Source organism: Calliphora vicina, chromosome 3 (genome assembly GCF_958450345.1).
Source record: "Calliphora vicina chromosome 3, idCalVici1.1, whole genome shotgun sequence".
Lineage (NCBI taxonomy): Eukaryota > Metazoa > Arthropoda > Insecta > Diptera > Calliphoridae > Calliphora > Calliphora vicina.
This window is the reverse complement of record NC_088782.1, coordinates 32,428,370-32,444,565: the sequence shown is the minus strand read 5'-3', so window position 1 is coordinate 32,444,565 and position 16,196 is coordinate 32,428,370. Positions and strand designations below refer to the sequence as shown.

At 28.6% G+C, this 16,196-nt stretch overlaps 1 protein-coding gene across 1 annotated transcript in view; it reads left to right on the top strand.

Annotated features, from left to right (window-relative positions):
* Positions 1 to 1,323: 1,323 nt before the first annotated feature.
* The window catches only part of LOC135955381 (band 7 protein AGAP004871-like), a 63,363-nt gene continuing 48,490 nt past the window's right edge, over positions 1,324 to 16,196 (top strand). The window contains exons 1-2 of the mRNA XM_065505732.1: positions 1,324 to 1,380; positions 7,743 to 7,839. Coding sequence (XP_065361804.1) covers positions 1,324 to 1,380; positions 7,743 to 7,839 — 154 coding nt within the window. The remainder of the gene's footprint in view (positions 1,381 to 7,742; positions 7,840 to 16,196) is intronic.

The following is a 16,196-nucleotide window of genomic DNA, read 5'->3' as shown; positions in this document are numbered from 1 at the left end:
CCGGCCCTAAATGTTCTCCGATTTTGCTCAAATATTCTGCAATTGTTTTACACATGACGACCAAAATTTGGAAGCAGCGAAAGTCCAAAAAGTGCTAAATAAGGGCCACTCTATTAAACACACAACTATATTATATAGACGAACAATACAAAAACCGAATGAATACTTGGGACATTAATACAACGACAGTCCTACAAACAAACACAAACTGCTAACAGCATCATTGGCGCTGCTATAGTCACATCCTCATCAACACCACTAGAATATGGTGTTTCAAACTATCAGATTCAGTTTGTTTCGTACTGTGGCAGTGGGCACTTTTCTGAGCCATTTAGTTTTTTTTGTTCAGTTTTCCATTGAAAGGAAAACGAACCAGGAACAAATCGTGCTCATCGTAGTTTTGTGATGTGATTTTTGTGTGCTTTTGTTTGGATTTGAAAAATTTCTTCAATTATGTTCCTCTATATAAATGTAGTTATTGCAATAACTCTCTAATATTTGTATTAATACACATGTCTATGTGTGTAGTGCTTCCACTTAATACTTTAACAGTTTATATGTCTATGTATCTGTGTTTCTCTATGAGAGTGTATTCATTTGAAAATTATTTCCTTATGTTAAGTTAATACTTCCTGTCATTGTACGCAATTTTTTCCTTTATTTTTTTCCGTGTTTGTGTGTGAATAATGATGTTATTATTTTCGTGTTCTGTGGTCGATAACGTGTCATTATGATTGTGCATGATTAACCTCTGTCAAGTTGACATTTAAACAACATGCTGCGGGTGTTTTTGTTTTTATATTAACTGTGTAAAAGTGTGTGAATTTATAACTGTGTTAGAGAACATTGCTGCTAACACACATTCGCCGGAACATTCGCAATTGCCAATTCAAGTGAATTAAGTGAGTAAGCAGCCAGACAACCAGACAGTAAACCAGCCAGCCATTGAATCAACCAACAACACCAGCCAATAACAACAACAACAAAAGCAGTCATACCAAACAACAAAAACAAATATTACAGTGTGTGTTTTGTAACGAGTGCAAAAGTGCTATGAGAGTATTGTAATTCAAACAATTTCACCTACACTTTACTCAGACACAAACACACTCCTACAAACCCTCACACACACTCACACATACATATGTATGTGTGTACATAAATTACCGTTAGATCAACAGGTGGCATAGTCTGTGTGCCTCGGAGAGAGTGCATGTGTTTAAGTGTTGCGTTTTCCATCTAAAATCTTCACCGCTTCGAACTACAACATGTTGTAAAATTATTTTTTCTCGTTATTTTCATTTCCATTCCATCCAAACTAATATGTTGGAAGAGTTTATTGAAAAATTACCCAATATTGACAGTGATAAACGTTACGAGGTATGTATACATCTATGTATTTCTATTATATATGTATGTGTGTTTGTATGTATTTAGTGTATGTGTTTGTGTCGTTTTTAAGCTTTATAAATCATTTCAAGTAGTATTGTCTTTAGTTTTGGTTGTGCATATGTATATGCAGGACCATGCATGTCTGCATGTATGTAATAGAGCGATTTATTCTAATCGATGTTTTCTATTTTCTCTATTACCTATTGCCGATGTATGTAGTTGTAGCCAGTAGCAATGAAAGTGATTTATTTAAATCACCTATAAAATACAGTGAGTGACAATGCAAGAGAAATAAAAATAATTATTGTAAGCAATTTACAATATTTAGAGATTATTAAAGAATTAAAACAAGTTTTCTTTCGGTTTTTCTAATTTGAAATAAATAATTCTAAACATATCATTAATTCTATAAGACATCATCAAAACAAATCGACTTTGGGTCTTCCGATTTTTATCATATTCGGTAATTACATATTCCTTAGAGTCATTTGGACATTTACATTTTTATTTCCTTTAATTTCGAAAAACTATCGCTTTAATTCGCGATTTTAATTTTTGGAAAAATTAAAAAAAACAAGTAATAGAGCTATATTCGAATCTTATATACCCTTCACCAAAGTATACCTTAACCATAAAAGCCTAACATAGATTTTAAAAATCTGTCTCTCCAAAACGGCTAAAATTTTTAGTCAATTCAGTAGTCAACTCCAGTTTTTATACCCTACACCACCATAGTGGGGAGGGTATAATGCGTTTGAGCAGATGTTTGTAACGCCCAAAAAATATTAGTCTAACACCCACATTAAAGTATACCGATCGACTTAGAATCACTTTCGATAAAACGATGTCCGTCGGTCCGTCCGTCTGGCTGTCCATGTAAACCTTGTGCGCAGAGTACAGGTCGCAATTTTGAAGATATTTCGATAAAATTGGGTACATATTATTTTTTCGGCCCAAGGTCCAATCCTGTTGAAACTGGCTGAAATCGGTCCATTATATCACCTAGCCCCCATACAATTGTCCTTCCGAAATTGGACTTTATCGGTCATAAATGTTTAATTTCTATATATTTATCTCCACAAATTCCGCTGCAAATAAGTTTTATATATACAAAATTCATGTCACCAAATTTTGTTACGATCGGTCCATAATTACTCATAGCTCCCATATAGACCCGCTTCCGAAAATCACTTTAACGTGCATATATCTCTTAAAAATATTGGAATACACACAAAATTCAACATAGTTATCTTTCATATAGACATAAATCACACGACATAATTTTGTGGTGATCGGTTCATAATTAGTCATAGCTCCCATATAAGGTCCACTTCCGAAAATCCCTCAAAAATATAAATTATTGAAATTTTAAAAGAAAAATGTTTTTGCTATTTTACTTAGTGTAGGGTATTATATGGTCGGGCTTGGCCGAAAAACAACTAGTAGTGTTATATTCGACTGTGTCAAATCTTGTATACCCATCATCAATATGTAACAATAACATTTTCTTGTGATATAAGGGTTGTATGGGTCAATTATGGGCCGGTCCACAAAAAAGTTGGTAGAAAGCTTTGTTTCTGTTCTATTTTATCACGATATTAATTATTATAAGATAATTATGAATGCTCATTTTACATGTGTAACAAAAACAAAACACATTGTACACTCAAAGTACACGCTTGTATGCACATACAATTTTCAGAAAATAAACGAATTCACTTAATTGTGAATAAATGCGAAAATAATCCATCGATTTTTATGATCGATATCTTATTTTGTTCCTATTAAATGTGGCTTTGCGATGAAGCAATAAATCTAAACAATTTCTGCCGTTTTCGATTTTTCATGATTTTTTTAATACGTAAAAAATATGTATATTTTTTTTGCTTCAATTTGTTTTATAACTCCGAAACTACTGAGCCGATCAAAACGCAATATATAAACAGACTTAATGCTACGTAAGTTTGAACTTTTCTAAGTTTACTTCAATATTATCGAACAAACCCTTTTTGAGTTATCATAGATTATGTGGAGAAACATCTAAAAAAATTTACAATTTTAGAGAAAAAATTTTTTTAAAAAAATATATCCAGAGAATTTAAAAATTTTACCATTATAGTACTTAGGTAACCATGATGCATCAAATCTATATAGTGGTTAGTGAAGCCTTTTTTTGCTGTTGACCTGTGTTATTGATAAGATGAGCAATGTAGAACATAATTTTTTTTTAAATTTATATGGATCTTAATCAATCGGATGGAAATTGCAAATTTTGATATTTTTTGAATTTGATTTTACCATCAATTCTAATTAATATATTATGGAATGTATACACAAAATTATTAATTTCATAAAAAGAAACATCAGAGATTATTTTTTTAAAATGAAAGTTCTTCTTAACTGTCCCATCATCCAACTGTCACAGCCAGATGATTGTGGTGTTTTCCACCCTACAAATAATAGACTTTCTGAAGTGTAAAAATGTCCCAATGTTTTCAAAATTAAAACTAATTTGAGAGTTTTTGGACCTTTTTAAATAGAAGAGTTTTTGTAGATTATTTAAAATAAAAAGCGAAAAAAATAAGTCCATGAAACTCAAATAAGAGCTTAGAAAAGTGGAAACATCGGTATTTCCAACACCTGTATATAAATTATAAATGCGATACAATAACCGCTTTAGTAAATTAAATTTCACATACAATAAAATTAACTTAGTAATATCATTCTTATATATAAAGAAAGTATGTACTTTTAAGTATGTTATTGTCCACCAATATTGATGAAAGATATATGGTTTAAAAGGTTATTTTCTCTAGATATGCACAATATAAACAATTTTTTAAAAATAATTTCGAAAAGGAGTTGATATAATTTTTGCTTATATGACCAGTATTTCGATATATTACAAACGGAATGATAAAATCAATGTAAACCACATCTTATTTGTTTATGATGCAATATTTTAGAAATGATCTTACCGCAAAATTTAAAATTTGTTCAAATACACTAATACCTAGGTTTGCGACGCTAATTGGGTCAGGAGAAACACGACGCAGATCGATTTCCGATTTTCCATACATTTGTATTGACTTTCATTTAATTGGTTCCGAGATTCATAATTTTAGCTGAAAAAATTGATTTTTCGATACAAAAATTTTTATTTTAAGGACGCAAATCGAAGTACAAAAATGTGAAATTTAATAAAAATCTGCACAAATTTTTTCTTATCCAAATGTCAAGAAATTCTTTACAAAAAGTTACATGCTTTCAATTTCATATTATTTCTCTTATAGAAAACTTAACTTAAATATGTACAGAGAAAACAGATTCATGATAGCAACCGAATTTGTTGCCTATCGAATGATTCTACATTAGTGACCTAATTTTGTAGTTGTGGCTACAAAATTTTAGAAGGGTTAATAAATGTTAAGTTGCTTCAACCGAAATTCTTCTGTATCAACTGACTTTCTTTCTGTTGATAGAACCGACAAATTCTATGTTTGCAACCGAATCATTCGGTTGCTATTACGAATCTGTTTTCTCTGTGTGTATATATAAAAATTAACTGATGTAAGGAAATCCCTCCAAATTTGTACAATTTTGAAGAAAAATTTCAGATTTATCTAAAATTTTCTAAAAAAGCAAAACCACGATTATAAATACACTAAAAGTAAATAAGTGAAGACAATGGCAAAAGTTATCAGCCCATTGCTTAAAATATTGTTCGATCTATGTATATAAGTTTGAAAGCTTATTATGATATATTATACCGTAGACTGACGATAGAGCTAATTTGTATTAACAGCACACTAATGTGAATTAAAATTTAACCCTGACAGACGACAGTTTTTGCATTTAGTAAACAATTGTTTGTTTGGAAACTGTTTAATGTTGAAAAAATTTTTTGCAAATCGGTAAATTATCTGCTAGATGTTAAGCTTTTCCCAATTAATTGCTACATAAAAAACTCAAGGTAGACGTGATATATATCTCAGGATAGGGGATTTTGTCTTTTTTTCCAAAATATATATAACATTTGACAATTAAAAAATTCATGGAATACTTATTTGAAAAATATGACAAAAAAATGCTTTTTAATGAGTTTTTGCGAAGATACAAATTTTGCAAATTGAAATTAAATTTTTATTTATGAATACTTTTTAATAAAATTTTAATTACATTTATATAGATTTTTCTATTGAAAATGCAAAAATAGAAACAAATTTTGAAATTTGTTATCAGGAATCTTGCAATTCCCAAAAAAGTGTTGACAAATCCCAAAAATGGGATTTTTTAGTTTTTTTTGGCTATAATATCTATACCAGGGCGGGGTTATCGTAACCTTTTACAAAATAATTAAGAACATATTTGGCCATCTAAAATGGGTTACTATATTTTGATATCGACTATGCGATTTGAGATTTTTTGCCCTAAACTTGAACTTTACCTAAAAATAGGTGTTTTTTGAATGGACCAGGTCCCCTCGGTATCAACAATTTTCAAATTTTTTTTCATTTAAAATATTTGATGAAATATATTAGCTTTTGAAAAAGTATAAATTCCTTATACATCGTCTTAGAAATTGTTTGCGATAAAATAAAAAGCAAAAATGTACTTTTTTCAAAAAAAAAAAAAATTAGCGAAATTGTTTAAATTTAAATGCATATAACTTAGTCATTATTTTTGAAAAATTCTTTTTCTATTTGACACTTACATGTCAGTTCAATAGAAGAAAATTGGAGAAAATCGGGAAATACTTGGATCCGCTGTTATTAAAAAACTGGAGTAGGGTGGCTAAAAATTTTTAAAATTTAATTTTCAAATGCAAATATCTCCTAAGCTGTAAAAGATAATAGAAAGCTACAAGGAGGTTTTTTATAGTGCTTAATGAGGACATTCTATATATGTTATTTGCTTGACATTGGAATACAAAGGAAGAAATAGGATCGCTGTAAAAATTTACCATGCCCGAACTATCCTACTTTGGGCACCAGTGGTCGCGCCCCTGGTGAGCCCAGGTGGTCCAAATTCAAAACTTAAACTCTACAACACTTCTTCTTTGCGGATCTGAAATTTCATAACCAAGCGGGCTAACAGTTTATAAGTTACAGCTTTATTTCCCTCTTTTTTTCTATTCTACTGTGTTACGTTTCCTTTAAAAATAGTAAATAATTTTCCTACAGCTGATTGATTTAGACGGTATTGCCATATTGAAATCGCTATATTAAGTATAAATTCAGTTTGATTTTGTGTATTTACGTCAAAGCTAATGCGCATTAGGATGGGGATAATTCACAAGTTAATTTGAATTAAGATTGCTAATGCATATTAACGCTGTCGTCTGTCCACGCTATTAATCCGTTTGTTTTTTACTCTAATTCGTATTTAAAATTTTTTCTTTAAAAAAATCACTAAATCATTAAATTTCAGTTTTATGGTAAATGTTATTCTGAAAATTTATGGAATAAATTGTTTTCTCTCAAATATTAATCTTCTAGACCTAATTAACATCAATCCTTCAGGAGTCTGACAAACCGTGACTTCTCTTGAAATTTGTAATGCTTTTATTGTCTCTGTAAAATTACCCAGTTAAAAATGTATTTTTAACAGAAACTTTCGTATGAGATTTTATTAAATTAGGAGCAGTTTTACTAATATTACTTTCTCACAAGCATGAGTAAACAAGAGTATACTTGTTATGATAAATAATTACATATTAATCATACGCATAGATGGTCGATGGGGAAAATACTAGAGTTAATTTTAAAATGTAGATAAAATAGCTATTTCCATTGCCGATTTAAATGAAATTTACCACAGACCACAATGTATGCATCATATCATTGGAAATTCGATTGGATATCCTCTCAGATCCACAAACATGATGTCTTGAATATTGAAAAATAAAACTGCAAAATTTTATAAAAGTGAATATTTATAATTGTCCATAACTTGAAAACAATACAATATACTACTCTAGTTTTGATTTCATTTTAAAGATACAGATATTAGCTTTAAGGGAAATGTGCAAAATTTTTAGGAATATATATTTTATTAGTCTGTTTTACATTGTCACTTACTGTAACTCACTGCAAACGAGTGGCTGTTTGAGAAAAAAAAGAACATTAAACTAGTGTGTTTGTCTGATAATGTGTGACTGTTAGTGTATAAGTCTGTGTATCTGTGTGTTTGTCTCTAACACTCATTGATTACAAAGATTAATGAATTTATAAATTGTTTGTTTGATTCTTTTCTTTATATAAGTACATTTATTTTGTTTCCTACTTCTGCTATTAATTTATTTATTGTTTGTGTATTTTTTTCATACCTTTATTATGGTTTCTATCAAGGATATTTCACCAGTGGAACAGCACACAATGGCATCGAATGGTATTGACAATATTGCCATGAGACGTGATGATGAGTACCGGAATCGTATAATGAGAAGTAAGTGTATGCTAACAATGTCTTTCTTGTAACTACAAGTATTTTATGATTATTGACAAATGTCAGATAAATAAAACATATAAAATAAAAACACAATCATAATCCTTAATTGATGATTGTACTACAATTTAATTTATTTTGTAAAAAGAGGAGAGGAATTGATTAAAGAAAAATATAATAAAGGAAGTTATAAAGATAAACGAGCGAGTAATTTAGATTTTGTAATAAAAATAAGTAATAATTTGGTTTAGATGGTTTTGGGTATAGGTAATAATAAAAATAACAATAATGTTAAGAAATTTATAATATATTGAAGTTGTAAGACAATATTTGTCAAAAGAAGTAGATATTATCGGATCAAAACAATGGAATATTGACATAAATAATAAAAACAATGCCAGTTAGCCCATGAAATTATCGGAATCGTATAATAAGGGAAATAGCTAGACTTTATGGGGAATAGATTCAAGGTTAAGGAACTCCTATCTAGCCAGACGGATTATAGACCTTGATAAATATCTATTTTAAAAATATGGAAATGGAAATTGTATGTTAACGAACACATGAATTTTAAATTTGTTTAATAAAAAATTTAATTCAAATCTTATGGCAAAATATCAATAAATTCTAAATAATTCAGTAAATTGTAAAAACCCTTAGGGCCAGCCTCACAGTCAAAAAAGTCTATTGAGCACAAATGTTTGGCTATGTATAAAAAATATGTATGTCCTACTTTTGTCACGCTCAGTGGTTTTGTATACAAAGGATTTTGAAAGGATATACATGTTGGTTTGAATAACAACATCTTCTTAAAAAATATAAAGACAGTATGTATTTCTTATTTATACATACAAAATGTCATCTTATTTATTATGTCTCAACAATGATACGTTTACTATGTTATATTAGGGTGGCTTTTAGTTTGCTATTTTTGGATTTTCAATGCTTCCAGGTTCACAAATTGTGCTCCTTCATATAACAATAAAATGCTGAAAATTTGAGCAATAAGTAATATTAAATACGGATTAAAAGCGTTAATTTTTACGTTTGTATCAATTATGGGTTACTAGGGTATTCGACTAATGATCGTTCGATTAATCGAATAATTTCTTACGAATAATTATTCGAACAATTTAAAAATGGCCATTTTCGAATAACGAATAATTCGAACAATTTTATGTAGAATAATGGAATAAAACGAATAAATGCTCATATATATTTAAATTTATTAAATTGCTTAAAATTTTTCATAATTTCAAATTTAAATAAGTAATAATGACTCACAAAAATTTTATTGTTTCTGAAATTCGACAAATAACTAAAGACAAAGGGACTTTCGATCACTGTAGATGAGTGTTCCGATAGCTCCTTCTATAAATATATAAATGTTACTGCAAGAAGTTACAATTCTAAAAACAAATCCTTAAAAATTTTTAACTTAGGACTTGAACCAATGAAAATAAAAGTTACGGAATAAAATATTTGTTATTTAGCTGGCGAAATATTAGAAAAAAATTTTAACTTACATTAAAGTGGAGTTGAATGTGATGGAGAATATGATTTTGAAACGCTCGTCGAAAGTGATATTGAGGATGACATTTATAATGATTACATTGAAATAGATGAAGGCCATGATCTTAAAATATATGTATATAAGTGATGTTATTAACCGCGTACTTAAGTGTTGCAAAATATTTAATAAATTGAATGATAAACACAAATATTGGAAACTAACGTCTTGTTGCAAGAAAAACATGGAGTTCGTCTTATACATGATTTTGAACATCGCTGAACATCTTTGTCTAACATGGTAATACACTTTTTGCGTATATGTAAATGCGTCATTCATGCACTGCCTGACTTCAAATTAGCCACCTTCACTGACAATGATATCAAACTTTGGACAGATTGCCTTTATTGTGTAATTCCCCAAGGCCACTTTATTAAGCAAAGATTCGGCAACGATGATAGAGAAATTTGTTTTAAATAATTTAGAAATAGTGAATAATTAATTTACAAAATAATTAGTTACTCAATTTAAAACCCGAATTAATGAACGACATATAAAAGTTCTTAATACGTTTATATTGTATTTGAATTCAGGATCATGTCCAACTAGCTCAAATTGTTTAAAGCATAGCTCCAAAGGGTTTGCTAGTCAACTGTTTTGTAGATTGTTCGGGAGTTCATCTGATCAGAATACGTTGAAAATTTAATGATGGACTTTGTTTTCGAATGTTTTTTAACATTATCAATACTTGAATTGTTAACTTTATCGAAATTTTTTGTTTTTTCTTTAACAATAAAATATTAAAAAACCGACATCAAAACTTCATTCTTTACATTTTTAAAAAATTTAAATTATTCGAATAATTCGATTAATTTTAAACGTGTGATCGAATTATTCGAACAAGTTAAAATCTCTTATTCGAATTATTCGTTTTATTCGAACAAGAGAAAAATCGAATAATTGGAATACCCCATGGGTTACCATGGGAATCAATTTTGGCAGATTTTGAGGAAATTGAATTATTGATCACAAATTTATTAATATTATGTCTTAAAAAGTAAGATCGTTATATTCGGCAGTGCCTAATCTCATATACCCACCATCAATGTGTGACAGTAAAATATTTTTTTTTATATATTTCTTCAAAAGTTGGTAGAAATATTTAGGTTCATATAAAACTAGCTTATGTCCAATTTCATCACAATTTATAAGACAATTATGAATATTCAAGTAATTTTTTGAGGGGACCTTGTATGGGGACTAGGACTGATTTGTGAAAAAATTTTATCTGAATTGCCGCATAATCAACATATTTATGACTGCTCAAATAGTATTCCGGGGGACATTTGTATGGGGTCTAGGTGAAATCATATTGCCCAATTTCAATACAAAACAAACTTTATCAATAGAGAGTATTTGTTAGCCAGCTAGCTAACAAATCGTGTCGTGTTTTCTGCAGACAGACAAACGGACGGACATATCTAAATAGTCTTACAATCTTACGATGACCCAGGAAATATATACTTTTGTTGGTCTAAAATGAATATTTCGATGTGTTACAAACGGAAAGACAAAATCAATATTATTGGATGGTGGGTATAAAAATACATTACTCCAATATTTCGAGTAACGTAAACTCGAAGATTTTATCATCACATTATGAGGTCTACGTCAATTTCTACTTCATTTCGCATTAAAACTATTATTCAGGCAAGGATCCCGGTCAAACATTTGATGGAGGGAAATAAAGTAAAATTTGTTTTACATTTTTCTTTTTATACCCTTGTATACCAAATTTTTCATTTGCGATCCCACAAAGTATATATATTCTGGATCGCTATAGATAGCGGAATCGATATAGCCATGTCCGCCTGTACTTCTGTATGTTGAAAACAACTTTCCGTAGCCCCCAAAAATAATTTAAAGACATGATTCATACATCAATATATCGGGAATTATTCCGGCTCGGTTGCTATTTAAAATCGACAAAATTGGCCCACAAATTGTTGAGACTGGGATAATCTCGATTTTTGGCCTATATTTGATCTATATCTGGAATCCAGATTCTGGATTACTAAGTCATTAAGACAATATGGATATCCAATGATTGATATTTAAAGTCCATTGCAACGAAGTATATAAGGCTATAGTAAGTTGGACCTGCATAGGGTCAAAACCGGGAAAAATATTTTTTAACCCGAATTTTTTTTCACAAAAAAAAAAATTTGTCATAAATTTTTTTTTCAATAAATTTAAAAAAAAATTTTATAAATTAAAAAAAAAAATTTCAAAATTTTTTTAAAAACAAAAATTTTAAAAACTTTTTTTAAAATAAATTAAAAAAAGATTTGGAAAACAAATTTTGAAAAACAATTTGGAAAAAATTTAACTTTTTGTTTACCAAAAAAATATTTAAAAAATGTATTTTAAAGTATAATTTGGTGAAGGGTATAAAGATTCTGCACTGCCGAATATAGCTATCGTACTTGTTTATATTAAAACTTTTTGGGAGGCAAATTTCCTTTCCCACCTGGATTTAACTAGACTATAAATGTATTGTTCCCATGGTATACCTAAACGATGCACTACTTTTCATAGAAAATCCTGGAAGTTGTTGTTGAATCCATGGGAACAATAATTATAATATCCTTTTTTGAGATATCCAAAGATCCAAAGGTCATTACCAAATATTGGATGTACTTTTGCTGAGAAGATATTTACACCATGTTTGTTAAAATCTAAATATGCGTTCCAAAGTTATTCAATCCTGAACATTTCTAATTTTTCACAAAAATGTAAGAGATTTCCAAATTTAGAGGGCAATAAAATATGAATATAAAATGCATTTAAGAGCAGAATATGTGCTTTGAATTTAAATAAAATCAGAGATGGTAAAAATCCAACCTGCATCGAAATAAAATTATCCCCAGATAAGGGTTATCAATGTTCTAGATATTTTAAATGACGAAAATGGAAACTGCAAAGCCAAAGAAACAATTTGAAATTAAATATTAGAAAATAGGTTACGAAATATTATTTTAATAAACCTTTTATCAAATTTGTAGCCAAAATCAAAATTTGCTCAAAATCCATCAATTTCAAATCGGTCCCGACTTTAACCCATTATACAATACATCTGTTAAAATGTGCGTTTTTGTTTCCCATTTAGTGTTTATTATCAGTGACATAATAAACACTAAATGTTATCAAATAATAAAATTTGAAATTTGAGAAATTTTTTTTGTTAACAAGTTATAATGAAGGGCAGAATTTATATTAAAAACTAACAAAATAATCACACATACGAGTGTTGTTTTTGTTTTCACATAGTTTTTTTTACTAGTACATTCTCACCACTTAGGGTGTTGACAACTGATTTAGGTCTTTAACAACAGAGTTTCCGATCTATGTATCCGATCTATTTATTTATCTATGGCTAAAACTATTTTTAATTGGATTTTTTTCAACATTTAAGTTTTTAAACTTTTTCTTCAAATAAATTTTGCTGAAATTTTCAGCAATTGCTTTTTAAAAGACGTAGGATAATTTTTGATCTTATGAGTTTCGAAATTTGAAAAGTGTTTGTGCCACCCTATTGTATTTTTATTATAAAATCCATGAGTAACATACCAAATTTTAAATGACCTTATTAAAGGATTTGTTTTTTATTCTTTCCACACATTTTGTTTTATCCTTGAAAAGTCATCAATATATGAACATATACATATATTGACCTCATAATATATGTGTATGTATGTATATAAAAAAAAGAGTTAAGCTAACAACATGTATGTATTTTATTATAGTGGAATTAAGGAAAATAAAAAATATATAACAAGGGGCAAAAAATTATAGACTATCGTTGTGACATGACAAATAAATAAATGAATCGACCAACCTCTAGCAATTTTTGTCACGTACTCATACATACAAGAATTTTAAATACTCAAATAAATAAAAAAAAATAAATAAACACAAACACAAATGTATAGCAAACTTATTGACAAAATATTAAATGTTAACTATGAAAATAAATAATAAATGTGTGGCACATACAGTAGTATATGTATGTTCTAGATGAGTGTTTGTATTTTAAATTGAAATGTTACAAATGACATTTTTTTCTGTCGACGTTGAAATAAATCATTGAAAAGCAATTTGTGTAGTGTGAAATGTGTCAAAAAATTTATGGTTTGCAGTTTTGAAAACAAGCTGACAAAATAAAAGGAAAATTTGTTTTAGATTGATCAACATACATGCATACAGTACATGTTTGAAAATGTGTATATAAAGCAGGCTTGAAAAAGTTTACCACTTCATCCAGATGAAAGAAAATTAAGATTGGTTCAATTTAAAATTCCATTCGAATTTTATAGGGATAAAACGAAAAAATGTCTATAAAAATCAAAATTAATTTTACTCTTCTGAATTTGATAATATTTATTTCCATATTTATCATACAAAACTCAAACTTTTAAAAATTTCGAAATTCGCTTTAGTTTAGTTTTTATATAGATTCAAAGTTCATGGTTTTGAATAGAAGAGTGCTTTTAATAACTTTAAAACCGTTTGTCAGATTTTATAATTTTTAATCTCATATACTCATAGAAAAACCATCGTTCCAGTGATGAATTTCGTCATTGAATCAATGAATTATTTCATTACAGAGTGTTTCAAGGACTTTATATTTTATGAAATTTATTTTTAGCTTTTATTATATGGAATTATTTTATTGATGGAATGAAATTAGTCATAAAATCAATCAAAATAGTTCACAAATGCAATGAAACATGTTCATTGCACAAACTAATTTATTTCATTAAAAACATGATACTGTTTCATAGATTCAATGATGAAACGAAATTTGTTTAATGATGCATTTAATGATGGATTTTCATGTATCTTATGAACTTAGATCATTGCAGTAAATAATTTTTTCATTATACTAATGAAATATTATTGGGTTTATTTCTAAAAAAAATACGGGATTTACAATAGATTTACTAATATGGCATTTTCAAAGTTACATTAGGGTGGCCCTTAATAAACAAAAGTTGGATTTTTGCCAAAATCACGGCCCAGTTTGGTGAACATTGGTCAAAACAATCAACCTGAAATTTTGAGATGCAGGGGAAAAAATGCAATTTTTTAATTTTTTGTAAATTTTTGCCATTAAAAAATTACTTTTCGCTGGTTTAACATGCAAAAACTCTAAGTCCACTTTTTTTATAAATTGAGATTTTAATGCAGTAATGTACAATAAGTAAAAATACATTGTTTACAAAGAAAAAAATTGAAGTTATCTCGCTTTTTGTTGTTGTTTTGTAATGATGAGCAAAAGCGCTTAGTCCAATTTATCACCAGAAAAAGTCCCTATAAAAAGCACAGTTCAACCATTTCTGTCAAATTGTTCAATGACATGTATTAAAACAAGTAAGAACAAGTAAGAGAGCTATATTCGGCTGTGCCGAATCTTATATACCCTTCACCAAATTATACTTTAAAATACATTTTTTTAAATATTTTTAGTAAACAAAATTTAATTTTTTTTAAATTGTTTTTCAAATTTTTTTTTTTGGAAATAGTTTTTTAATTTTTTTTTCCAAATTTTTTTACATTTTTTTTTTTGGAAAAAAAATTTATGACAAAAAACATTTTTTGATGAAAAAAAATTCGGGTTAAAAAATATTTTTCCCGAATTTTGACCCATTGTAGGTCCAACTTATCGACATCGTTGCAATGGACTTTGAAATATCTATCATTAGATATCCATATTGTCTATATTAATGACTTATAATCCAGATATACAGTGGTGGCCACCAATTTAAGACAAATACTTGAATTTTTTTCATCAACTGAATTTTAAGTGCGATAGAGCCAAAATAAAAGGACCTCTAAGGGTATGAAATTTATTATTAATGTTTCTAGTTTCTGAAAAATGTTTGGAAAAATCGGTAAAACATATATGGACAAAGATATGTGGAAATACGTTGACCCACCTCAGCGAACATCCGCTGTTAATAACATGATATGACCGAAACTAATGGAACTAAAAATACGAAATTTGTTCCGAATATTTTATAATAATAAAATTATAATGATATAAATGTGAGAAAATATGTTTATTTAAAAAAAAATTTTTTTGGTAAGTTGTAGAAAAATTGTATGTGTTCGTAGTGAATATGTATGAATTGACACAGTTGAATAAAACACACTTGTGTGTTAAAACAGTCCTTATGCATACATATTTGTGGAAATATTTGGAAAAATAATTGAGGTTGTCCCGGTTTTTTGCTCATATCTCCGTTATTTATGGACCGATTTTGCTGATTTTAAATAGCAAACTTCTCGAAAGCATGTCTGACAGAATTATTGAAGATTTGGATCCCGAAGATATCTGGGGTCTTCAGAAAATTGATTTCAACAGACAGACAGACATGGCTTAATCGACTCCGCTATCTATAAGGATCCAGAATATATATACTTTATAGGGTCGGAAATCGGTAGAAATTACAAACGGAATGACAAACTTATATATACCCTTCTCACGAAGGTGAAGGGTATAAAAATGGTCTGTCTACCCTACACTAAGTAAATGAGCAAAATAATTTTACTTTTAAAATTTAAAAAAGTTATTTTCGGAAGAGGGTCTTATTTGGGTTATTAGTCATAGCTAATTATATTTGCATTGAATTGTATGTGTAACCAACATTTTTAAGAGATTTATGCTCGGAAGCGGGCCCATTAATTATGACTAATTATAAACCGATCGGCATGAAATTAGGTGACATGATTTCCATAGTATAAGGTATTTTGGGAGGACATTTGTATGGCAGCTAGGGGTAAT